Source organism: Canis lupus, chromosome 8 (assembly GCF_003254725.2).
Source record: "Canis lupus dingo isolate Sandy chromosome 8, ASM325472v2, whole genome shotgun sequence".
Classification (NCBI taxonomy): Eukaryota; Metazoa; Chordata; class Mammalia; order Carnivora; family Canidae; genus Canis; species Canis lupus.
This window is the reverse complement of record NC_064250.1, coordinates 51,985,732-52,013,329: the sequence shown is the minus strand read 5'-3', so window position 1 is coordinate 52,013,329 and position 27,598 is coordinate 51,985,732. Positions and strand designations below refer to the sequence as shown.

General features: G+C 41.2%; 1 protein-coding gene across 25 annotated transcripts in view; it reads right to left on the bottom strand.

Annotated features, from left to right (window-relative positions):
* The window catches only part of NRXN3 (neurexin 3), a 1,528,419-nt gene that overhangs the window by 488,439 nt on the left and 1,012,382 nt on the right, over positions 1–27,598 (bottom strand). For 2 of the 25 annotated variants that reach the window (XM_049113354.1, XM_049113358.1), the window contains exon 1: positions 24,494–25,722. The exons of 20 other annotated variants lie outside the window; for them this stretch is intronic. In XM_049113354.1, coding sequence (XP_048969311.1) covers positions 24,494–24,743 — 250 coding nt within the window. In that variant the 5' untranslated portion in view covers positions 24,744–25,722. Of the gene's footprint in view, positions 1–24,493; positions 25,724–27,598 lie in introns of those variants that run through there. 3 more of the 25 variants (XM_049113355.1, XM_049113353.1, XM_049113356.1) reach the window with 2 other exon arrangements.

Here is a 27,598-nt window from a genome sequence, read left to right as displayed (position 1 = left end):
GAGAGTCTGTTGACTTTTGTGCAGCAACTCCCAATGTTGAGAGCAAAGGGCATGGAAGAGGCATGATCATGAAGAATAGAAAGAAGTGGTTGTCAAAATGAGGAAGTGTTAACCAGGATGCCTATACCATCCTCCGAGGGAATGTGGCGATAATGCCTTGTTTTGGATCCCCCAAATACAAAAGCATGGATGTACACCAATCACTCTGGACAGGATTTCAGCGGATAGAGCATCCCACTTTTAAAAAAGCCTTGCAGCATCACAAAGCTCCAGAGAAACAGAGAAAAACTTAAGGTCAACACATGCAGGTCATTTTAGTGACAGTCTTACATAGCACATTTTTGTCCAGCCCAGTGTCTATTTCACCTTAGAACACAACTATCTTTTCAAGTTAAAAAAGAAAAAGAAAGAAAGAAAGAAAGAAAGAAAGAAAGAAAGAAAGAAACCCAAAGATACTGTTTTTGAACTTTGCATAGATTTAGAGTAGTGTTCCAGTCCCACTGACAACAAGATTTCAAGAACATCTTACTCTGACTGTATCTTGGTCCTTGAGATGGGATCTTATCTGAAACAGAGCTGTTTTAGAGGTCCTTGTATGTAAACTCCCCTCACTACAGACAGATGAGGAAGCCGAGGGCAAGCGAGGTAAAAGTACTGAGCTTCTTGAGGCTACATGGCTAATTTATTCTTTGTAGCCAGTGGGATCCTTAAAATAATCATATAAATATGAGGATGTAGCTCAGGGAAACAGAGTAACTTAGAAATGGCTGGGGGAAGATTTTTAAGACCAAAGAAAAAATGTAATCACAAGAGTCCTAGCACTTCTTCTGCCCCAACTGTACTGCTTTGACAAAGTCATTTACTTTCTATGAACTTCAGTTGCTTATCTCCAAAATGTGTCTCTGGTCTAGATAACCTCTAATATTCCTTCCATCTATAAAATGTCAGGAGACAAATGCTGCTTACCTCACTTAACTCTGTTTGTCAACAAGTTTTAAAAGACATATTAGTGGGGCACCTGGGTGGCTCAGTTGGTTAAGTGTCTGCTTTCAGCTCAGGTCATGATCCCAGGGTCCTGGGATGGAGTCCCACGTTGGCCTCCCTGCTCAGTGGGGAACCTGCTTCTCCCTCTCCCTCTGCCTGCCATTCCCTTTGCTTGTGTTCTCTCTGTCAAATAAATGAATAAAGTCTTAAAAGAAAAAAGATATACTGGCTAATGGAACCCTTTGGTGCTGGAAAAAAAAACGTCCTGAAAGCAATTAGCTAGGATCCCCAAAATATGCAAAAAGTCCATAGTGAAAACAGTAAAGTTTGCATGGTATGTCACATAATAGTTTGTGTAGTTATTCTTTGCCAACAATTATAACAACAACCATAATAGTAGTTGACATATATTTGAGCACCAGTAAAGCCAAGCATTTAAGCACTTTACGTGTATTAGCTTTTAAATCCTCACCACACATAGTTTAAAAGCAAAATATCTCCATTTTACAGGTGAGAAACATGACAAAGAGACTGGAATAAGGAATTTTTCCAAGTTACACAGCCTACAGGTGCAGAACCAGAAGTCAGCCCGGATGTTGCCTTCCCATAAACACTGCTGTGTTTCCGGCAGGCTACAGAGTAAGTGACCAAGGTCAGCAACATAGTCCTGTGCATGTCTGTAAATACAGCTGAGGATGCTTTAGGGCAGGGGGCTCATGTATTTGTTTGCCTTTAGCACCAAGCAAAGGCCTCCAAGTGTTAAATAAATATTTGTTGAATGAATGGTGTCAACAGGGCAGTTTTTATAACTACTCACTAACATATCGAGATCCAAAAAGGTGATGGATAGAGATGAAAATCTCCCCTCAGACTCACAACCTCTCAGATCAAATCTCTCTTTTTGGGACAGGTTTAAATGCAAAGCTGCTATGACTGATGGGACTGGCTGGCAAGGATGTGTTTGAAGAACTCTGACATTCATCATATTGAGGCCAGGAGGCATGCGGCTTGTTTTTCTGGGCATTTGTATCCCACACCCCCAATTTCTATCTCATTCTTTGCTCATTGTACCACACTCCCTAGCTGCTGAGCCTTCCTTGCTTCTGTAGTTGTTGAGCAGGGGTTTAACAAGGATTACTTGAGATGATAATTGTGAACAGACTTTGTATATCCTAAAGCATAAAGCAAATGTAAAGAGGTACTGCTATTGCTGCCACTGCCCCTAATTACTATACTTATTGCAGTACTTATTACTACTGGAGCATAAATCCCAAAGTGTAGAAAGTGACATTACTCCAGGATAGCCACACCTCTAATGGCTTATTGCAGGGGTTGGCAAGCCAAACCCAGTCCTCCTCATGGTTTTGTAAATAAAGTTCATTGAATGCAGCCATGCCCACTCATTTACATATGATCTGTGGTTGTTTTCTAGCAATAATAACAAAATTGAGTAGCTATAACAGTAAAGCCAAAAATATTTACTAACCAAACTTTTACAGAAAAGGCTTGCCAACCTCTGGCCTAAGTTGGTCACAAGTCAGTGGCTTTTACCTTATTTCTTGATATGACACCTGAAAAAGTAAATCCCACAAGAGATATACAATGCTGCAGAGGTGAAAGGGCAAGGATCAGAGAAAAGGCATTCCATTCTGCTACTAACTACAACACCATGGTTGACCTACCCAGACCTCATTTTCAGTGCAATGGAGTAACAGTGGTCAGAGAAACCGTTAGACCTAGTGAGTCCCTTCTGAATCCAAAAGTCTCCATTGCCCATGATCTTTACTTTCTCTCCAATAACATTATTACATCAGATAGCTGGTTTTTTGACCTGACTCTGGCTGAGGAGACTTTCCAAATATCTAGACAATAGTTGAATTAAAAATCTCTTTATAAATCTTTATACCACTCAAATAGGGCATCCCCTATAGCCCAAGCCTTGAAGAGGCAGGGTAGATCACTGGAAGGGCATAGACTTTGGGAAGTTCCGATCCCTGAATTGTTACTTTACCAGCTGTGTGCTGCTGGGCAAGTTACTTAGATTCTCTGTGCCTTAGTTTCCTAGAGATATTGCTGTCTTAAAAGAATTCTTTCATGGATCACAGCCACTGTAATAATGCAGAACACGTGGCACATGACAAGGGCTCAATAAATGGTAACTGCTACCATTATTATTATAACCCACAGGATGTGAGGCATTGGACTGAAGTACAAAAGAACCTCAGGAATGGAGAGAAATACTCATGGCAGGCTGCCATTTGAAATACTTGATTGTCAGAAGAAAAGAATATTTTTCTTGCCGCCCTTCAGCAAACATTTCCAGAGGGAAAGAGCTCAGAGCCAGAATCTGAGGGAATGAATACTATTAGCTCACTCATTTCAAGATTCTCCTAATCAGGACTGTATCCTCTCTCCTACTTTCCTCTTCCCAGTACATTTCAATTCCCATACTCCAACCCCCAGTCCACAAATTCATCCATTACACACAGAACCAAATCAAAGACTTCAAATGAGGAGTCACATACTTTTTCATCTACCTACACACATGCGCACACACACACACACACACACACACACACCACAAACACACAGGTGTGTATGCTCACATGTGGATTTTAATTCCATATGGTCTTCTGGAAGCCTGGATGATTTGCTTGAACCCTACCTTAGAGAATCAGGTACTGTCACCTTCAAGGGATGATGTGTAAGGGTTTGATTTGCAGCTAATAGAAAAATCTATTTCTTTCAGTTTCACTTCTGTCACACAACAACTGTTGCATTCCCTACAGGAGATTCCTTCTCTTGTGCAATAACCACCAAGATGACAGATCTCAGGCGGCAATATGAGCTGCCTGGGTTGAGTGGTGCCTATTAGTTTTATGACCACTGGTTCAGAATGGCCTTGCAGTGTCCACAGCCCATCTTAATGAAGATGGGTAAGACAGCTGCCGATGAAATAAAATTTCTCCTCTTCCTTCCTTTCCATCTTAAAGTCAATCAAACTTTCATCCTCACAACAGAACAGCTGCTCAGGCAAACACTCAGCCCCAGTCAATCACCACAGACGGTCCACATGATTGTCTTGGGGAAGTGAGCTGGCAACCTGCTTTGCTGCAAAGATGATGCCAAATAGCAGAGAAAGAAGGAGGGAGTAGCTTTGCCCTCTTTCTCTGAGTAATAATGCAACAAAACTATATGGCATATTTAATGTGTTACAATAGAAATTAAAATTCTCTGGAAATTTAGAAAAATCATATATATGGAAACTACTCTTGTAATTACATCCCTACATATAGTAATAGCAATTCCTTTGTTAGAGCAAGGGCAAAAGGAAATTTCCTAGATAATATAGTCTAACTGTGTGGCCTCATTCTCAGCTAAGAACTAATGCTGTTCTTTATAATTTCTTTTCTGGCAAAGTCAATACTTCTCAAATTTTTATATTTCTGTGAAGGTCCAACTCCCAAATCCATTATTACTTGGTGGTAGATTGTTTGCAAATATGGTGAGATTTCCTCCCACCCTGAAAGCCCATCCTTCTGTGATATGACTTTGCTGCTCCTCCCACTAGGAGGTTGAATCTATTTCCCCACCCATTGACTCCGGCCTACCCCTGAGAACTGCTTTAATCAGGAAAACACAATGAAAATGCTGTTGTGAGACTTCCAAGCTATGGAAAGTTTTTACTGTTCTTGTTACCACTGTCTTAGAATACAGTCCTGAGACCACCACATGAGAAAGCCCAAGCAAGCCAAGATGAGGATAAGAGGTAATATGGAGCAGAGATAGCCCAGCCACCTAATATCCCCTAAGACTAAAGACCAGAAACAATAGCTGGAATGTGAGACAATCTTAGGCCATCAACTTCAGTCAACCGGCCAGATGAGTACAACCACATGAGGGACCCCATGTGACACCTTCAGAACTAAGCAGCTGGATCCAGCCTAAATGGCTAACCCACAGAATCATGAGCAAATAGCATGGTTGTTTTAAATACACTGTTTTAGAGTTATTTGTTTTGTAGCAATAGTTTATTGCACCATACTTCATGCAGGAGGCCTTCACCAATGGGTGGTACGCAGTATGCAATTAGAGAAATAAGTTCAAATCCTTTCTCCAGTACTTGCTAATTATTGACCTCAAGCAGATTACATAACCTTTGAGTCTTAGTGTCTACAAGGATAAAAGGCTGGAAGTTTAACCATTGAAGGAATCATATAAGATAACATATACAAGCACTCGAGCATAGGGCTTGGCACACAGGAGACACTTTTTCAATATTTGTCACTTCCCACCTCAATAAAATTATTTAGGTAAACAAAAGCTGCTAGATCTTTAAGGGCAAGAACTTCATTGATTTTTGAATCCTGTGTAATATGTAGCACAGAGTCTCACATATGGTTAATATTCAATGCATTCAGTTGAATCAATGCCCCAATATCCCCTAAGATATTCATGCTGCCATATTGACTGGGAATTCCCAAAGTGGTGATATGAACAGAATTGTGAGGAAACAGATTGCAGTAATCTTGATTATGTCCCTATATTTCCTGGATCCTTCATTTAATGTGTCCTTTAAAAGGAAAAAAATGCCAGTGATCCCCAAGTTCCCTTGCAAATCCTAAAACTAATTTATTATAATCACAACAGTGGTTAACATTTACTGAACTGAACACTTACTTATGTGTCAGATTCTGTACTACGTTCTTAGTGTATATAGAAATTTTTAATCACAACAATCTGGTAATACAGATTTTATCATTGCCAGTTTTAGATCAGGAAGCTCAAGTCTAGGGCAGGAGTCAGCAAACTCCACCTGCCTGTTTTTGTAAATAAAGTTTTACTGTGACACAGCCATTCTCATCTATATGCATATTATCTATGGCTGCTTTCACACTACCATGGAAGAGCTGAGTAGTTGTGGGGAGGCAGAGGATATATGGGCCACAAAGCTGAAAATATTTACTATCTTGCCCATTAGAGGAAGAGTTTGCTGATCCCTGGTCTAGAGTAATCTGCTGAGAAAGTGGCCTGTCACAGACAGGTGTGTGGAGCTAGAATGCCTGAGTTCTTTCCACTAAGCTATGCTGGCTTTTTATTGTCTCTACCACTTTATCATTCACTCATCACACCTGATCTTTCAAATAGCAGCTCCCAGGCAAGGATGTGCTGAGGGAAAATATTCAAGACCTCTGCAAAAGCAGCTGAGGAAATGTCAACCGTGGTCTCTGTGTATGCATCTAGTTAAGAATATGTGCTCATCTGGCCTCCTGTAGCTAGAGGCCATGGAGCTACACTCAGCACTAATTGAAAAATAAGAAATGAAAAGATTTGCTTTCAACACAAACTTGAATACTGGAATTACATCTTTATTATCTGAAGTGGGAGCTTGTGACTTGTCAACCTCCACCTGTTCTGGCATCAGGAAGAAATACCACAGAAATTAGCCTCTGGCTGGTCATCTCATTATAGGCCAGTTATAGCCCATTTTTAGAAAACCTGATGGATAAAAAATCCACCTGCTAATATAAATGCATCTGAGGTTTGTTATGCATAATACAAAATTATCCAGTGCTTCAGAAATAAAGAATTCAGCACTGAGAAACATGGAGATTAAGCAAAAGTAGAATTAGTTCAGAATGCACAGAAAAGTAGAGAAACATCTCTGAACTAATAAAGTACATTGATTGAGAAATGTAATTGGACTTACAAGGGAAAGTGATAATTAAATGGCCATCTTTTCAGAAACAAGCCTCTCCTACAAACGGGCACAAGAGAGAACATGGAATAGTACTTTGACAGTTGTGAAGCACTATATAAGTGAGAGGGTTATATTTATTCTTATCTTTAACACTGTTTAGATCCTGATCATAGTGTTTTGAAATGACCCTTTCCCTTACTCCTCAAGGTGTTGGTTTGCTATGCAGTCACACTTGAGCCAATGCTAATCCCACTTAGAAATGGTCCTCCTACACATCTTCATCTTTCTGGCCTCAATGCCATCATTCAATTTGAGCCCATGTTACTTTTACCTTTTATGATTATGACAATTTCCAAACTCAGCCTCTTGTCTTACCAATTCATTCTACATGGCACTGTCAGAATATTTTTTTTAGCATTTCAATTCATTAATCAAATATTGGATAGTTACCTATTTGTTGTACCCCCCAGCTATTGTGCTAGGAACAAAAACAAATGCGGTTTCTAGGGCTGCCAGATAAAATATATATGATACTCAGTTAAATATGAATTTAGACAACGAAAAACATTTCTTAGTATAAATATACCTCAAATATAACATAAAGACAAAAAAGTTGGTTATCTAGATATCATATTTAACTGGGTATCTTACATTTTTACTTGTTAAATCTTGTGACCCCATCTGATTCAAATGGGACTTTACAATATACTCAGGGAAATAAATATTAATCAAATAATCTCACAAGTAAATATAAAGTAGCAATTGTGTACAAAGGGGAGAATTCCTAAAGATTATGAGAACTTGCATTGAGGTAAATTTGAATTTCTCAAGGAAGTGAGGAGGGATTTCTAGAATAGGTGATACACTAAAGGTAGAAACCTCAATTCTAAGTGGATAACAGCCAGAGATAGAGGAAAGTAACTGCTTAAATAGGAGGTTCAAAGGCAAGTACATACAGGGACAGTAGCCATGACTGAGAGGAGCCCAGGGAGCTAGGATAGAAATAGTGGAAGGTCTGGTGGGTGATAAGGCTAAAAATGCCAGCAGTGGTGGTCCAGGCAGGGTCTCCCAGACCGCAGCAAACGCTTTTGTCTTTGTTGAAGGCCTGTGAAAAAAGAGGTTTTTTTTTTGTTTTTGTTTGCTTCTCTTTTTTTTCTTAAGTAAGGGAGTTACAAGACCAGATCTAGATTTTGAAAAGATACACACTCTCCTGTAAGAATTAAGCATCAACTTCTCAGTCTTGATCCTTTTCCTCTCTTGTAAATGGTGATAATGACAAAAAACAAAACAACAAAACAAACAAAACAAATAAAAATTACACACACACAAGATCACTGAAAGGAATAAATCAGATAATGCTCACAGTACTGGTTTGCACACTGTAAATGCCAAAGGTGCCAATTGCTACTAGAAGCATTTCTAAATATCCTCCATCAAACAGGCATAATTTCCTTTTCCAACTCTTCTCTCAATGTCCTTTTACATGCTCATCACTCAGCAAAGTAGGCTACTGATCCCTGAACAACCCTCTATTGTTTTTTTTTCCACAATATACTCTCTACCCCTTCTCCTGTGTGCTTATAAAAATCATTTTTCAAAACAGAATGGAAAATCTACCTCTCCTAAGGAGCACTTTTTAATGCCTATTATGTTATGACATTTCCCCTTCTATACTCCCACAGTAGTTTCTACCCATTCCATGATGTCTGACATACTATTCCATGTATTAAAATACTTTGTTTTTATCTATCAGCCCACTCACTAGATTCTTCTGTTGATGAATACCATCAAGCACCTTTTATAAAACAAGACTATGTTGGTCACGCAAAAGAACTCATTCATTATCCATAAAGAAGTCAGAACCAAGCGAGAGAAACAATCATCATCAACAAATAATAACAATTTAATACTATATGTTTAATAAAATGAGGTCTTCTACCAAAGCATGACCATCTTGTAGGGCTAAACTCTACTTATATTAACTATCTAGTACCTAGGACAGTGCCTAGAATTCAGTAGGAGTCTTAATGTATGTTTAATAATTTAATTATTCAATGAGAAGGCACTAAGGAGAAAAACATAGGAGTCTGAAAAATTCACTGTGCCAATAAGAGGTAGGGAAAACTTTGCCGATTAGACACTATGGAGTGAGCTATAAGGTAAAAAACGAGTAGAAGAGATTAACAGTCAATGGAGTAATATATTCTAAACCCAAGGAGTTTTATAAGACCTTTGTGAAAATTGAGGCTAAAGGCTAGGTAGAAGCCATATCTGAAGGGCAATATATGTCAATTATTCATCCATCCATTCATTCAGCAAATGTTTGTGGTAATTCACTCCTTGCTAGTCACTGTTGTAGGCTCTGGATATACAACCATGAACAAGGTAGATAAGGTCTTTGCTCTCAGAGCTTATATTCTAGCAGATAGATGGAAGCAGTACACACAAAAAAAGAACTTTCATGGAAGTATATGTGCTAAAAATAAAAGAAAACAAGGAGTTATGATGGACTGGTATTTGAAAGAAAAACATTTAGACTGAGACATTAAGGAAGGGCTCTTGAGGAGATGACACTGAAGTTGAAGCCTGATGTTACAATAAGAAGCAGTGGCCATGATGGCACTCTGGATGAAAATGAAAACATTCCAGGGAGAAGGAACTGATGGTATGAAGGCCTGATGGTGGGAATGAAATTGGCATGGTCAAGGAACACCACCACCATCAAGTAGAAGTCAGCCAAGGTCATCAAAGATCATGTTAGGAAATGGGATTGGAGACAAGTGGAGTCCAGATCATAAAGGGAAGGGGTTAGCTTTTATTCTAGGTACAGAGGGAGTGACATGATCTGATAAGGCTTTGTCCAGCAGGCCAAGAGGAGCCTATGGGAGACTGACATGATCAGACTGGTACTTGCTTTTTTTTTTAATAATAAACTTATTTTTTATTGGTGTTCAATTTGCTAACATACAGAATAACACCCAATGCTCATCCCGTCAAGTGCCCCCCTCTGTGCCCGTCACCCATTCACCCCCACCCCCCGCCCTCCTCCCCTTCCACCACCCCTAGTTCGTTTCCCAGAGTTAGGAGTCTTTATGTTCTGTCTCCCTTTCTGATATCCTACCCATTTCTTCTCCCTTCCCTTCTATTCCCTTTCACTATTATTGGTACTTCTGATGGATGGCTCCAGTGGTGAGGGGAGCATGGATGGGAAGGGCAATTGGAAGTTTAGGAAGATCTGTTAAGGAGGTTTGCAACTGTCCATGTGACATGGGTAGGGATTCTGTAGGAATGGAAAGGATAGATCTAAGCATTAGTTTAAGACATCTCTAACCACACTGTAAGCCTCTGAATATAGGATCCATGTTTCAATTGTTCACTGCAGAACACAGGTCAGGACCCTGCATTACTCACCATAAGTATTCAATAATTAAGGTGAGTCATGTTTTCCCTGTCTTAACTATTACTCAGTAAATACTGTCTTCTCTGCTATTCTCTTCTCCTTCTTCACATACTAGAAAGTCCAGGAATTCTACACAGGATACTAAATCATGCAAAGTAATGTAGTAGACAGAAGATGGATGTCAGTTTCTGCTCTGTCACTTAATACTTGAATGACTTTAGTCACTTATACTTCTTTAGTTTTAATTAAAACAGCTTAAAAATGGGATGAATAACAACCATACCACTTGTCCTCCTGCCACAGAGAGCTATGGCAAGGATCAAAAAAGATCACAAATTTTCTCTGCAATACTGTAAAGCATTCTACAGATACCAAGTAATTTTAGAGGGATGTGCCAAACATATATCAACCTCAGGGGAAACAGGCGGAAATTTTGAATAACTGATTTCAGGTGTAGTGTCCAATATTGAATGAACTGAAAACATTACCCTTTCCTACACAATATATAATTACCCCAGTTACACACTACATGTTTATTACATCATTATCAAGAAAATATTCTAGCTATCTAGAGGAATTAAAGATGACACAGTCACTGAACAAATTGTCCTGTCCCTCAGCATCATTCTCTTAAACCAAAGCACAACCTTTGGATACTTCCTTTTATGGACAGATTGTACATTTTTCTTTACATGACAAACCAACTTCAGTCAAGAACTCCTTGGGTAGTTAATGGTGTCTTGTGATGATCCTTAAAACTCTCCTCTCATTTTACTCTTGATTAAAAAGAAAGCAAGCATGGGATCTAAACCCTTGACTGATTTACACTTCAATTTAATTTCTCCCTTTCTCTTTCTTTTCACTAGATGAAACCTTCCATGTAATTAGGCTCAAAAGCTCTCATCAAATGGTTTGATTGAACTGCAGTGCACTGAATTTCCCATCAAGGCTGCTGGGGCAGAGAGAAAGTAGGGACCCTGTGAGGGTATGGCATGCCTAGGATGGAGTAGGAACCACATTCTGTGATGGTGATTAAGGCAAACGATGTGAGGGTTTGAAGTAACTTGGCTCTCCGCTACCTTCATGCTAATTTATTATACCACTTGTACCAGAGTCTATCATCATCTCCTTGTCCACAGCAAAAAAAGGTGGCCTGGAAAGCTTGAGTACGAACACTATGTGCAGCAGAAAGAAGACTAAGTCAAATCTGAACACATGTGTCATAGCCCTGACTTGCTCCTAACTTGAAAAATGTAATTTGGGAACAATTCAGAAACTCCTGGACTGTTAGTTTCTTTACGTGAAAAATAATTTGATGGAAAATGTCTCTAAAGATGCCTTTTAAGTTAAATATCTAAAAATTCCACAAATTTAAAACAGCTTTGGAGTCCAATGAGGGCCTTCCATCAGAATATTATTTTAGGGGCATTACCCCAGGGCCTGAGAAACTTAGTGTTCAGGTGGTAGATCTATTTCAAAATTACTATTATTAAGTTACCTTGTACAGGGAAATGAAAACATTACTATCTCAGCATGGTCTGAAAAAGTGTTCTTATATGATGGCTAGTCTAATAGGTCCTTAATAACTGACAGATGATGGGGGTAGCAGGGTATACATACAAAATGATATAATGGAAATCCTTAAAAATATGAATAATCTGAAAGAGAGGTATTGTCCATAGAGGTCCAAGGCTCTCACATTAAAGATATCCCCCTCTTCAATTATAACTGACATATTAACATGAGCCCCCGTGACACAATGCACTGATAAATAACATCAGAGCAGTAAGAAGCAGGTACTGAATCATCCCTACATCTCTAATGCACAGCAGGTTTAATTCCTGTCTGACTTTACATTCCAGGTCAAGAGCTAATTAGGTTGTTATCAAGGTCTTTATGCTACATTATATTTTTCGGGCTCACACATTCACCCACATGTACATATACACACACATACCCAAATTGAAAAACCACTGACGCTCTTGGAATATTTGTTTCATTAGTTTTACCCTTATAATTAATGAACTTCTGCCATATGTATAAAGGGCCAAAAATAAAATTAGATTCAAAGGTGACCTAATAAGACTGAAGAAGTGTTTTAGAAATCATTAGAATTTTGCCTGTCGGTGCTGATGGTAAGATGAATACCAAACTTGCAAAGACAAAAGTTGTCAGGCCACTTCAAGGTCCTTAATTGCAACCCTCTCATTTTGCAGGTAAGAGAACTAAAACCAGGAAGTATTGATGGTTTGCCTAACATTATAATTTAAGAAAGCCCACAGTAACCATTGAAAATGTGACCATTCTTTACCATCTGACTCTGAAACTTGTGTAAGTTTCAGAAAGCATAATTTCCTATAATATAATAGCACTTGTGAATAAGGGAAATGTTCTGATCAGTTGCTCTCAATACCAGGAAACAGGTTTTATTTGTATAGATCACTTGACCTAAAATTCCAATAGATACAAGGGTTTAACTGCTTAATAATAGCTGGAAGAACTTGAAATGAATGACCTAACCCTGAGTCTCTATTTCTTTCCCTGTTACATTCCTGATAATAATAGTGCCTACACTGAAGGATGGTTGGATTAAATGAGATAAGATAAAGCATTTAGTTTAATACTTGACTGTGATAGTATGACCTATAGAAATGAATATTTGGTCATTCAGATGACCAAAAAATTACACAAAAACTTTGTAAAAAGACAGGGTTTAGAGAGCCTTCAGGTTGAACACATGGAGATTGGGGAGAATGGTGCCTCTGGAGGAGGGCATAGAAACTCTGAGCCCTTTCCCATACACCAGAGCCTATGCAACCCTTCCACTTGGCTGTTCCTAAGTTCTATCCTCTTATAATAAATCAATAATCTAGTAAGTAGATGGGTTTCCTGAGTTCTGTGAGAGATGCTAGAAAATTAATTGAACTTAAAGAGAGGGTTTTGGGAACTCTTTGCTTTAGAGCCAATTGGTCAGAAGTACAGGTAACAACCTAGACTGGTGACTGGCATCTGACGTGGGGGTTGGGAGTGGCAGTGGCAGTCCTGTAGGACTGAACCCTTAACCTGTGGAATCTGGTGCTACCTCCAAGTAGACAGGTATCAGAATGGAGTTGAATTGGTATTTGAGCAATTAGTGTTAGGTGTTGTGTGGGAAGCCCCTGTGCAAAAAGACATGCTAGAATTAGGTGCAGGAACCTAATGACTGACACAAAGTGCATACTGTCAGCTGTTAAGTTTAGAAAATATTCACAGTCCTCATAATTAATCTTGGCTCTAGGTCTAACATAAAAGACCTTTTAAAAAGAGCCATATACTGCATTTGAAAAGACTACTTTGAGATTTTTTTCCCCATGATCCTAGGCAATAATGCATGAATATTTAAATATTAAGTGCACAGATTCAGATGCAAACTGCTTAGATACCCAACCTGGTTCTACCATGTGTTACCTTATGATCTGACCTTATGACTCGAATATTCGATGCTTTAGTGTCTGTGTCTTTCAGATGTGAAAACAACTATATCTACCTCACTGGAGAACTAAACGAGCTAAGAGCTTTAGAAAAGTGTCAGGAATGCTGAAAGAACACACACAAAAGTGAAATATTGCTGTTATAATTATTAAGAGTAAGGTAGATACTATTATCATTCTTGTGAAAGCACAGAAGTCTCCTCTCGTGGGTTTATTTTACCTAAGAAGATTGAATTGACATAAGTAAACACATAATCCCCCATCCAATTATGCAGAGATAGTGGCTCATGGAAAGACATATACAATAATTGGTTTAAGGAAAAAGATATACAACAAAACCTTGACTATCTGAACCACAGGACCCTCTCTTTACCTAAATCATTCTGTTAGCCAAATTTCTAGCTCAGGTTTAACCCTTTAACCATCCTTTCAAACTTTTAAATAATCAATGCTGCTAACATTGACCCCAAGAATGGAACTGGAGGGTATTATGCTGCGTGAAATGAGTCAATCGGAGAAGGACAAAAATTATATGGTCTCATTCATTTGGAGAATATAAAAAATAGTGAAAGGGAATAAAGTGGAAAGGAGAAAACATAAGTGGGAAATATCAGAAAGGGAGACAGAACATGAAAGACTCCTAACTCTGGGAAACGAACTAGGGGTGGTGGAAGGGGAGGTGGGCGGGGGGTGGGGGTGACTGGGTGGCGGGCACTGAGGTGGGCACTTGACGGGATGAGCACTGGGTGTTATTCTGTATGTTGACAAATTGAACACCAATAAAAAATAAATTTATTTTTTTTAAAAAAAGAATCCAAGTAGGTCTTGCTTTATTTACCTGTGATCTAGTTTTTCATAAGGGCCTTTAGACTTTCATTAAAACTGAAGATTCAAAGAAAGTGGAGTTACCCTATTAGTGGTCACTTAAAAGAAGCCCCAAAGCCTTTGCCGCCTAACACTATTTGCTCATGATATGCCTGGGATTTGAGACCAGGAATTAAATGGACTGTGGAGACACATTAAAACATTTTAACCAGAGTGATGGCCTTTTATCTAGAGCCACTGAGGCAAGGCCAAACCAGGGAAACTAGTTCTCTTTCTAGTTATCGGCCCTAATCTGAAATTAAGTGTCTGTCCAAATCCATGTCCCTGAAGATGTGGTCACACCTATGCACTTCTACAAGTCTCGCCTGTTCTTCCTAAAGAGATCTCTGTGCAGCAATTTCAAATTCTAAAAATGTGCTCATTCAGTTTGGGTGTTGGAGGGAATTATTTCTTCTTTCTTATTTGAGTCTCTGCAGACAGCCTGGCCCTGCCTATGTCCTTCCTCTTCCCTTCTATGACAACATCAAATGACAAAGGGGCAACACAAATAAATGTTAAATAAAACACCCAGCACTGGTTCAGTTTAATGCTGTGCTCTACCAACCTGCTCTACTGCCTAGCAACTGAGGTGGCTCACCCCAAACTTCATTTTCATTTTAATATGCCACACAGAAAAGCAGCCTAAATATATACCCCAGCTCTGAAACATATAATCTGTAGACTACAGGAACAGGCGGATCATTTCCATTAGTTTCTTATGTAGCAAAAACCACAATTTGCACCCAAAGCATGTAATTATATTCAAATTCTGAAAGACTGTCTCAGAAAGAGTTGAAATTCATAGTTTGGGGGAAAGTCACTCAAGAGTATACACAGTTATATTCTAATGTGTGGGGGGGTGACGGAAATATTTCAAAACAGTAAAAAAGGGAGGGTGAGAACAGTAGCTCAGAAAATATGGCTTGCTGGTTTCTAGGAACTTTATGTTCATATAGCCACTCAATAGCTGGCAAGCAAGAGGTGAGGACTGGGTCAGGGGACATGTCTTTGAACAATAACTCAGTTGTGGCTTCCAGATGGGAAACAGACAGATGAGTACATAGGTCATTTCCCTCTGCTTTCTGATGAAACCCAACTGGTACAGGCAATGTCCCCTTACACAGGAACCTAAATCTGAGAACTTTCCCACACTGGAGTCTCCCATACAGAGAAAGCCTTCCAACCACCCCAAGAAAGCCTGCCTCTTAGCACAAAGCCAAACACCTATTAGAAAAATGCACAAGAAAAATAATTTTTATGGAAGCCCAGAGAAGTCCTATGCCAGCAGAATCCAATCTTGCAGGACTTAGTCTGGTTAAAGAGAGATCAGTCTCCAGAAGGAGAGATGGGACACAAGGCTGCAATTTGAGAAAGGCTCTTGAAGGAGTGAGAAGTTGGCCCTTCAGCAGCGGAGTGAGAAAATGGATGGTGGAGTTGGAGTCATATTACCCAATTCTCAACTGACTCTGGTACTGATGGGATGCCTATTGCTAAGTCCTCACTTTGCCCATGTGGAATATAAGAAGGTCAGATAATCTCTAAGTTCTCTGTAGCCTTGAGGTTCAGTAACCCTGTTAGTGCGCTTCTGGGAAATACATGACTTCCCCTGCCCTTCGCCTCTTCTATAAACGACTATTCCTATTCTCCTAGTAAACAAGGACCAGTCATAGGGCACCTCACTCAATCATTTACTCATTCACTCAAAAAAACCTGTGTCAGTGTGAGTGTTTCATCTGCATTCTCCTTCTAATTAATATCTCCTTGGGTCAGAATGGGTTCAGGCAGATTGACAAACATTCAAATACTTATTATCAATTGGACACTCCTGTAGACGCTTTGGAAAGGTGTACCACCCATATTAATCAGAACATCTCAGTAACCTGTACACCCTATTTCTGACAAAAGAGTTCGCTGTGCTTGTTTCCTGTTTCTTGAGATAACACACTGTGTGGTATAGCAGAAAGGCCAAGAACCTTGTGCATAGAACTGAGTTTGAATTCTGGCTTTACCACCGTATTACTTTGGTCGAAGCACATAAGCTCTCTGAGTCTCGTTGATCTTATGTATGAAATGGTGGTAACATTATTAGTATCAAAGGATTATGGGGATTAAATGAAATCATATATGTAAAGCACTGGAGGAGTACTGGCACACAGTAGGTGTGGGCAGTGTGAAAGTATATGATCCAAGCAAGTCTCTCAAAACTCTAACAGAAGTAGACATAAACCACTTGCTCTTTATAAACCCACAGATGCTATCCTGCCCTCTGCTCTGATATAGCTAAACACAGCAGAACATTTTAAACATAACACAGAATTCCTTTCTAGTACAGATAAGATGTGTTTAAACGAGAGCTGTGTTCTTCCCATCTCAACATGACTCTGTGGCGAAGTTGGACGGAGGGCTTTATAACATCACAGTGTGCCACTCTTGTACATTATCCTACTTCTGCTGGAGGGGAAAAGAGAAAACCTCGTTGTGGCTTTGGCATGTGTTATTAGTCAAGAAAACAAACTTGTAAAATACCAGCGGACCTGTGGAACTCAGACCAGTGTCAGATACATAGTGATATGTTTAAAGACATACAGATTGGAGAAGCATGCAGTCCTTGTGCCGAGAATCATTTGGAGAGATTGTCTCACTCGACCCACTCACTGTATAAATGAGGAAGAAATGAAAAAGCCAATTTTCCCCCAATGACAGCATTAAGGCACATACACTCTACAATGCACACAGAAAGCTACTGGTAAAAGAAAGAGGATAGGCTAGTAGATGAAGATATTCCATAGTGTGCCTAAATGTTAAAAGATGAATACGGTTTAAAAACATAATGTCATATCCAAAGTCACAGAGTCTCGGAGGGAGACAAAAGGGAGGAAACTAGGAGTGACATCTATAGCCCAGCGGAAGTTTCTTTCCATAATAATTCTGTTTTAAATTTGGGCTCTGCAAGTCAACCCTAAGTGCACCAGCACCTCCCATACTCCTACCTCCTCTAAAACTTTGAGTCCTGGTGAGTAGAAGCACCAGAAATGACATTAAAAGAAATTCTCTATTTCTAGATCTAAAAATAGCAGTCCTGGAAAGACCTGTCTTTTTCCTAGTATAAACCAGATTAAAAATTCAAGTTTTCAATGGATGCTGAGCATCATATAGGAATGTTTAAATTCAGCAGACGTCTTCTAGAAACATGATCCAATTATGTATTTCTAAAACGATCTCAGAATATTTCTTAGGGGACTCTTCCCTTTTATTCACTAAATCACTCAGCTTCTAAACAGTTTGCTATTTGTCATTTTGGGCTAAATTTGGCCTGGCATGTTTTTTTTTCCATGTTATCAAAAAGCACAAGCTGACCACATATGCTATTTTCTTTTAGTGCCGTAAACAAGGAAATACATATTAAAATTGTCTCCCCTTGGAGGCAGAAAGTGTTGCTGCAGATAAGAAAATGAAGAGAAGCAGGAGATGCATGCTCTTTAACCTCAAACTACCAACCAGCAGCTGTTCAACACTGAAGCTCGATTTTGTACCAGGAACTGAAAGAGCATTAGCATTAAAATAGTTCTCATAGAATATTTAACGTGTACTCAGTAGCTTGCAATGTACGAAGCACAACTTGTTTAATTTCCACATAATTTTGTGACATCTGTGTGATATTATTATTGCTATTCTCAGTTTAGAGATGAAGAAACTGAGTCAGAGTCAAACTTCATGACTTATCCGAGATCACAAAGTTCCTAAGTGACAGAAAAAAGACCGAGAACTAGTTCTTCCAATTCTAAATCTTGCAGTTGATTGTTTCCACGCCCACCTACCACCACACTGCCCGTGTCCATTATCATCACCTGTCATCCTCATTAGCATGCATTCTCTCAAAAGTCACTTTTCAAAAGTATCTGAATACAGAAATAAAAACAAAAATGGAAAAAAAAAAACACTCAAAAACTCATTCCCCAAAGAGTTGAATATGTTGCCTGGGATTTACTGCAGCCAAGTTGCTTGATAATTGTAAAACATTCTATCACCCAAGCTTCATGACATGTCATGATATAGACAGATTACTTCATATATGTTTATTTTTTTACTTCATATTCATATTTATATTTTAAGATGAACTTTCACAAAATAAAAATCCAACAGAAAAATAATGAAATTGATATATTGTTAAAAGGATGTGTTTTTCACCTGCCAAAAAAGGAGATGTTGATATCGATTTTACCTGGTTTTATTTGTTTGTTTTTCTGAAAGGTGAGATGTGAAGGGAGTTGGTGTCTGTCTCAGGAAAATAAAATAATGGGAAAGTGCAGTTTATAAAGGAAGTCACTGGGTGGGCAAGAAGGTCTGGCCTGGAATGGCAGCATGTCTAAGGAGAGAGTGTCTTAGAGCATGGACATTAGAGTCTGTCTGCAAAGCACGTGGCTGTGGTCAAAGAGAACTAGTCCACATGTACACCAAGGTATAGACTGAGTCACACAAGATAAACTGATAGGAAAGCCAACATGAGCTTGAACTAAACCTACTGGTTTTGTTTTCTACAAATAAACAGACTTTTTTCCTCATGAGGCAGCTTATCAGTTTTGTAAATTATTACCACTGTCACTGAAGGTTTTATTTTTCCACTGTGAAAATTTGAGTTTAGCAGAGATTCACTGAACGGTATATTGTTACCTCTTTCCCAATGATTGTGTAATAGGGGAGGAGGAGGAGTGTGATGGGCTAAATTGTGTCCTGCCAAAATTCATATGTTTTAACTCTAAATCCCAGTACTTTAGAATGTGACTGCATTTAGAGAGAGTACCTTTCAAAAGGTAATTAAGTTAAATGAAACTTTTGGGTGAGCCTAAATCCAGTCTGACCAGTGTCTTCATATGAAGAGGATATTTGGACACACAAGGAACATGGGGGATGAACACAGAGCAAAGACCATGCACCAGCACAATGAGAAGGTGGCCACCTATTACTAAGGACAGAGGCCTCAGAAGAAATCAAATCTGCCAACAATATGACCTGGGACTTCTGGCCTCCAGAGCTGTGCAAAAATAAATTTCTGTTGTTTAAGCCACCTAGCCTGTGATTTTTTTAAAATTTGTTTTATTTTATTGTTATGGCAGTCCTAACAAACTAATAGAGGGAAGGAAGTAGGGCTAAGGTTTATCTTCAGATATTTGCCTCCCTCTCAGATCACCCAGGGTCTTAGCAAAATAAGCCTTCTGAGATCCACAAAATTTATTCACTAAAATGTAAAATGGAGTATGTTACTTCTAGATTCAAAATCAGATGATACGGGATCCCTGGGTGGCTCAGCGGTTTAGTGCCTGCCTTTGGCCCAGGGCGCAATCCTGGAGTTCTGGGATCGAGTCCCGTGTTGGAGACTGCTTCTCCCTCTGCCTGTGTCTCTGCCTCTCTCTCTCTCTCTGTGTGTATCATAAATAAATAAATAAATAAATAAATAAATAAATAAATAAATAAATAAATAAATAAAATCTTTAAAAAAAACCAGACGATAAAACAATAAAGTTCTTACTATGGAATTCTAGCCATCACCCAGCCTGGTGAAGGTTTTTATTTATTTCCTGAAAGCAATTGTTCCAATTATCTCACCTCCTGTCCCTATGATATAGCAGCCCTCATCTCCACCCCACACAATGATCTGCATTGAAAGTCCTGAAGAGATTTACAGTAGGATTTTATAAACTGCCTTTGGTAATCTTTCAAAAACAAGCAAATCTCCAGACCTACCACTTGCCAGCCAATTTTTTTGAGAAGAAAAACAATGCATCTAGAGGAGAGAAAGAAGGAGAAACCAATTTAATTAATTCATCACCAAGGCCAAAGACATATAAATCTTATAATTTTATCTGTCAACCAATACTATGAATTATTCAGCAAACTGAATCCCAAGAAGGAAGGGAGAGAGAATGTGGTTAGGAAGCAGCTGGCTGAGCAGAAGAAAGTGCTCAACAGATCAGAGTAAAACAAGCCTCATGGCTGGAAAAACTTAAGAGGTGACAATGAATGAGGAGCACAACTTCTTACAAGAAGGACTCCTGGCACAACCAGACCACCACCACTTCTGTTGAGATGATTCAAGTAGGACTTACGGTACCTCCCTACAAACACACATACCCTGGCTTCTAAGCATGAGACTTTCCTCTAAATATACTGTGGTGCATTACCATTTAAAATTGAGTTTTATGTCAGCTAAATTCCTAAAGAGTCAGGAAGGCCTTCTGTTTCATGGAGGATAAAATGTAAGGCACATACTAAATCTAGATTTTCAGAAAAGTCAGTTTTCTAAACTATTAAGTATGGAAAGCATAGTTTTAAGGCAGATGCTCATTGGCATTCTTAAAGATGGGAGAGGAGAAAAAACATACAAGCCTCCTTTATGAAACTAAAGGTTGGTAAATAAATGTGTTTTTATATTTGTATTTCCCATGCCACTAAACTACTTAGGAGCTTTAATAAGCATGATATTTAAGCATGGAAATAAAATTGAGGATAAAAAAATACTTATAGGGATATTCTGAAGGACACAAGAATGTAAATCTGCATTTTATAAAGAATATTTAGGGGATCCCTGGCTCAGTGGTTTAGCACCTTCTGCCCAGGGAGTGATCCTGGAGTCCTGGGATCGAGTCCCACATCGGGCTCCTCTTGTGTGGAGCCTGCTTCTCCTTCTGCCTGTGTCTTTGCCTCTCTCTCTCTCTCTCTCTCTCTCTCTGTGTGTGTGTCTCTCATGAATAAAATAAATAAAATCTTTAAAAAATAATATTTAAATTGTATATTAACTAATTTGCTTTAGTAGCTGGATCCTTACCCCATCCCCCAAATTAGAAGCACTTGTCTTTCATAGATGATCAAAATACTTCTGAAATTATCCCTGACTGAACACACCACAATGTCTCTTTTTTTTTTTTTTTTTTTTTTTTTTTACCACAATGTCTTGTGTAGATTTCTATCCTCAGCAAGGAGCATGCAGCCTGACACAGAGTAAATAAATGCTCAATAAACATTAGCTGACTGACTACTGATAGGTAAGAGCATGACAGAGAGCAGGGAGCCATGAGAGAAGGGACAACTTACTAAATCCCACTTGAGAAGAGAGAGTTGATTTTCTCCTGAGACATAATCCTACCCTGAGAGTATTTGGGGTGCCTCAGGCAGGGTGGTCTTTGTCTCCTGAACTCATAAAGGAGCACAGCCTTCTTTAGGCTGCTCTGGGATAAAGACTTTAGTCTAATCTATACATAACTGATTCTCCAAAGATAGGAATCAAGTATGGATAAAAGGCAGCTGTTCCGAGGATTTCTGTTTCTTCCTTCTGCCTTAGTGTAAACCCCACTACAGGGCAGGGTGGTCTGGACCGAGGGGTGACAACAACTGATTAACAGGACAACTCTGAAGACTTCTGGCTTCTCAGGAAATGAGCGAGGGGAATAAGGGTAACACAAACAAACATCCCCCCAAGTTGAAAGAAAGTTCTCAGATTCAAGGATCTAGTTTTCAGTTTATACCAGAATGAAGGGCATTTATTCCTTCACAGACAATAGAGACTGCTGCTTTTAACTCTGGAATAAGGTTGGCTGGAAGCTATTAGTAACAACATTAGTCTGCTGGTACCCTGCCTCCTACTGCCTCCATCCAAAAGATTTAAAAAACAAAACAAAACAAAGCAAAAAAACAATTGCTGTTAGTGAAGGCTTTGTCTGGGCTAGGAGAAAGCAAGTGTACTTCCAAGTATGAGTGAGAGGTGCATTAACAAAGCTCCAAGGGGTCTTCTACTTTTTTTCAGGACACAAAAGGTCACATTTTGGATGTGGGATTGGAGTCAGGGGTTGGGGCATCTTGTTGATGGCCGCTTCTCTTGTTTTCAAGCTCAAAAACATTAATTAAATATGCAAGGAGCCTACTTAATATAGATGCATTCTCTCTCCAAGTCCCAAATCAATGGGATGGGACTGCAGGACTGAAAGAGGATACTCAAGAGGTGAACTCATGAGCTTTTTTATCTTAGCCATACAGGACCCTGGGGGTCACTGCATTCCACAGCTCTCCTGGGTGTGGGCCTTTTCTGGGGTGTCTAGTCATTTAGTTACTGCTTTCTCCTTTTCAATCACACTGAATCTTATCAGATGCAGGTTAATGAGAAACCAGACTAGGAAACAGTCAAAAAGATTCAGAAGTTACTGAGCAACAGATCCTTGAAGAAATGAAGTCAGTAGAAAAGAGCTGTGTTTAATCTGTGCAAGGCTCAACCCCTTTAGCCCTTTTAGCTGAGAGAGAGAGAGAGAGAGAGAGAGAGGCAGAGAGAGATTGACAGATTTAGGAACCCCTGGGAAGTATTGCTCTGCAAATACCATCACTTAACTAGTAGCTGCTTTTAACTGTTTACATCCTGAACAGAAAGCATCAAGATTTTGCCAGCCTATAACCTCTAACTAATGCATAATATCCATCTCCCTGTTGATCATTTACACTAATTAGTGAAATTTAGCTAATTATCGCTGAGCCTTTCCATGTTTAATTATGGCTATTAGTAATCGTCTGTCTGGCTTCCTCCATTTCCCACTCCCCTTTTTTTCTTCCCCACTCTTTGCAGTCCCACCAGCACTCCGGGTCCCTCTCCACCTTAGGAGCTAACAGTTTCCATTTCAGTGAAATTGCTTTTGCTTTTTGGGTGGTTGTAGTTCTTTCCCTTTTTTTTTTTTTTTTTTTAAGAAAGCCTACTCCAGACCAACCCAGCAGGAGTCACAGAGAAAACAGCAACCAGATCAAAATCAAGCATTCACTCCTTCCCACCACCCCTCTCCACCAACCTTACAAGCTCTGAGCCGCTTGACAACTCCATCAAATAAAATTTAAAGAGAGAGCCAGAAAGAGCCAGAGTACGTGCTGGCATTTTCTCAATGTGCTTCCACTTAACACTACAGATAGTACAGAACAGAAGCACACGGCTAGGAGGCAGTGGGAAGAACTGACATTCGGAATGGGGTCTGCATGCTATAGGTCTTCAAAATACAAGCTAGGGCAGGGGACCTCTAGCGTGGTTCACTTGTACAGCTCCCTGGAGGGCTACTCCTGCCGTTGGGCTCTGTGATTCCTACTCTCCTCACCACCAGAGTAGAGTGAATAGTAAACAAATATTGAAGATCCCTTCTTTAGAACAGTTTACTACAGCAAACTCCCACCTTGGTGGCAGACATCGCCCTTTCAGAGGCAGCCTGCTCGGAATATATTTTTAAGAGTCATAGATCTCTTCCTTCAATAGCTATGCAAGAAGGGCTGTTCGGAGCCAAACACATCATACCTGTATTGTGTGAACAAGCCTACCAGTGTTACCTTTAATTGAAATAACATTTGTATAAATGGTGGGATTAAAGTTACTATAATTTACACTTGGCCTAATTATAAATGGACTTTGTCTTATCTATTTTATTACTTCCTACATAGTAGTTAGCAATCTTGCATAGGCAGTTTTCGAGACAGCTGGTCATTCGCTCAGACATGTGGACAAACAGAGAGCTGCCCAGATGAACAATAAAGGCTACTCTTTATTAATTACATATTCTGCCTTCTTACACTCAGCTACTCTCCTCTGTGACCTTTATCACTTTACATCAGTTCCATCAACTTCAGGCTGAGGACCTAAGGATCCCTGCTATCTACTTCCCGTGACTACCTCCAAAACAAGAAGGGTGAAAGCAAGGTGAATGGATATTCTCAAAGTGCAAAAACCTGGGACTTATCTGATAAATTGCTTTCCATCATGGGGAGGGGGTCGAAGGAGGTGGAAGGTTGCAAAGGGGAAAATGTGGTGTTTGTGAAGCTATGAGTACGAAAGCTAAGGAGGGGAGAAACCGTCAGAGAAACTGAGGGGCTGGGGCAGAAAACACTAGCCTTTATGGAGGAACTGAACATTTCCTTCTCTCATGCACATGCGATGCTTTTTTATCATTTTAAATTCAATTTTTTTTTTTATTATCTTCCCACCCTTGACATTACCTGAAAGGCGAGTGGGTTAAGGAATCGCTATGCCCCATTAAAAGGATAAAGAGCAGAGAGACCCACCGTGCCCTCCTCCTCGAAGGGAAACAGGGGAGCGATAGATAGAAATAGGCACTGAGTGATGCTTGCTGCCATGGAAATGGTGCTCGTGCTGAGAGTGAGACCCCGGCGAGGAAGAGGAGGAGGAGGAAGAAGCTACATTAGAGGAACTCCACACAGAGCTGACGATACATCCCCAGAAGAGGGACCAGATCCCAAGCGTCCAGGCCGGCCGGCGAGGAGGGCTCCGTCTCGCGCGGATTCTCAGGTGCATGGTCAACGCACTGGACCACTACAGATGGGCAGTTTGAATTCCAGCCAGTGAGGAATAATGAAGTTCATGATGCCCAAGGGCCCATCATAGCAGCAGGAACACTTGCCCGTATTTTGGAAAGAGGGAGGGAATAAGCGCTTTCAAGACAGATGATGAATCAGTTAAAAAAAAAAAAAAGAAAAAAGAAAAAGAAAGAAAAGAAAAGCCAGATAGAAGGCAAAAGCTCCTTTTATCCCGGGGCTGAAATTTAGAACACCAAAGTCCACCCAGGTACAGCAACCCTCCTAGGGAGCCCAGGAATGCCACACATGTCAGGGGAGGCCCGGCGCGGCTCCCTCCTGACCTCCAGGCGACTCAACTGCACACTCTGGGAAGCCACACAGAGGAAAGGTGGAAACGAAGGAAGAGGGGGAGGCAGCAGGAGACCCAAGTAGGCTCAGGTTAGTTTATCCCAACATCCAGGCAGTGTGAACATTTTTTTTTTTCTTTTCCACTTCCATGCGTTGCACTGCAGAACTGCCAGGCCAAAGGGGGCTGCAGGTGGGAGAGTTCTTGCGTGCTCCCCGAAGTCTCGGTGCAAGGGCGCGGAGGCTGTTAACCCTGCGCGTTCTGGAAGAGCGCCACGGAGCAACCGCCTGCGTCCTGGGTTTCCCAACTGGATGAAAAGCAGCAGCGGCAGCAGCAGCAGCAGCGGGAGCAGCAGCGGGAGCAGCAGCAGCAGCAGCGCGAGGCAGAGAACAAGAAGGACCGGAGGGGAAGAGGCAAGGAGGGGGAAGCCAGCGCGGAGCAGCCACCCAAACCAGCGTGGCCCCGGGCGGAGAGAGGTGGGTGGGCGAACGCGGAGCGCGCCAGAGGAGGTGCCCGGCAGGCGGCAGGAGTGGCGGAGAGGCGGGCAGGCGGGCGCCTGCAAAGTGCGCGCAACTGGGAGGCACAGGTGAAGTGAAGCGAGGACTTGGGGAGCCAAATTCACAAATGGGCAAGTCATATGCAAATAGCGCACTCCCGAGAGCAAATCAGTGCAGCCCGAGCGCTCTGCCGAGGGACTGGCTGGCTCGAGAGGGAGGAGGGGCCCGAGCGACCCGGAATCCCGGCCCTCCCCATTCAAGTACACGCTCGCCGGTCTACACCCGCGCGAGCCTCCCGCGCACACCGCCGCCCTCCCCGAAGAGTGAGCGCGTGTGTGCGCGCGCGGATGAGTGAGACCCACGGGCCGACAGACGGACGCTGTGCCTTCCTTCTTCTTCTTCTTCTTTTTTTTTTTTTTAAATCACTCTTTCTTTCCCTTTTCTCCCAGGCGCATTAAGCCAAATTTGGATGATTAAGGCACCTTTTGCAATTTGGGGAGAAAAAAATGCAGGCGGTGGCTAAGGCTGAAGTAACCTCAGATAGAAATAAAAATAAACCCCGTTGAGTCAGCAGGAGCGCTGGTGCCGCCCGCACGCTCCCGCCCGCCCGGGGGTCTGCGCTGCGCCGCCCCTCGCCCCGCCCCCGCCCGGAGGGGGGACCCTGGAAACCCACGTCCTGCCTCTTGGACAGTGCACGGGAGGGGTGGCCTGGGGACCCCCGCAGGCGAGGGGTTTGGTGGCTGGGGGCCCTTGGCCCGAGTGGCTCCCGCCCCCGTGGCGGACAGGATGCTCCCGGACACTCAGGACAGCCAGGTTAGCGCCCGCGCCGCCCGCCCCGCTCAAGGAACTTCAGAGGGGGCGACAGGGGGGCGACCGCCGCGTCTGCCCACGGAAGAGGAGGGGCTGGCCTGCCCCTGACCGCCCGGGGGGCGCTGCCCCCTCCCCACCCACCGTGGGTGAAGCCTCCGGGCCTCCGGGGCGTTGGGCACCAGAAAGCGAGGCTTTTCCATCCAGGCTGAACCCGCAGGGGACAGCGGGAGTGACAGGAAGAGGGTTGGCGCGCCTGTCCTGGCCATCTGTGCCTCCGGGAGGAAGCTGACCCAGGGCTCTGCCCGGGAACAGTGACATTCTGGAGGATGCGGCCTCCACCCCTGCCTCCCCCGTTCCCTGCACTCGGCAGGAGGAGAGCTGGAGGCCTAAACCCAAAGGACAGCCCTCCTAACCCTGGGGGAGGGGGGCAAGGGGCTCTTGCTAGCTTTCATTTCCTCCTTCATATTCACCTTGGTTAAAAAGAGCACATTACATTTAGGGGGAGGCAGAGGGAATAGTACTGGATGGTTAAGTCATATGATATATCATATGATATATGATATATCAACTATATGATACTTGCCGGCTAAATCATGTATCTATCATATATAATCATATAGATATCACAGAATATAATCCTATATATGTGAAAGTGTATATATCTGTCTCTAGATATCATCTCTCTCTCTATATATATATGTATATAGTATTTAGGTGGCATTTGTCTTTTAAAAAAGAGCTTACAGCACCTTTTATACTCCTGATCTCAATGAACATTTCAAACTCACTGAGAAACAAACAAACAAACAAAAAGAACAACAACAACAACAACAAAAAAAAACACAAACAAACAGGGATTAGACAGTCCTATTCATCCTTGGGACACCCCTGAGGAGATACTGAGGAAGTTAGGGTTTCTAACAGATAAACATAACAAACCTATGAATGATTTGTCTTCAAGGTCAAATATCAAGTCCATTTTAGCATTTATGGTGGTGATTTGGTATACCGGTTCTGAAATCAGTATTCTAAAGGTCCACATTGCCTCCATGGTAAATGGTGTACAGTCATCCCAACTAGTCTGGCTCTTAGTTGTAAGGGTGATCTGGGATCCAAACCTCCAAAGGAGGTCTCCTTCTTTCAAAGTCTTTCATGCCCTTGGGTGGTGGCCTTAAACTAGCAACATGTACCCAGGAGCAG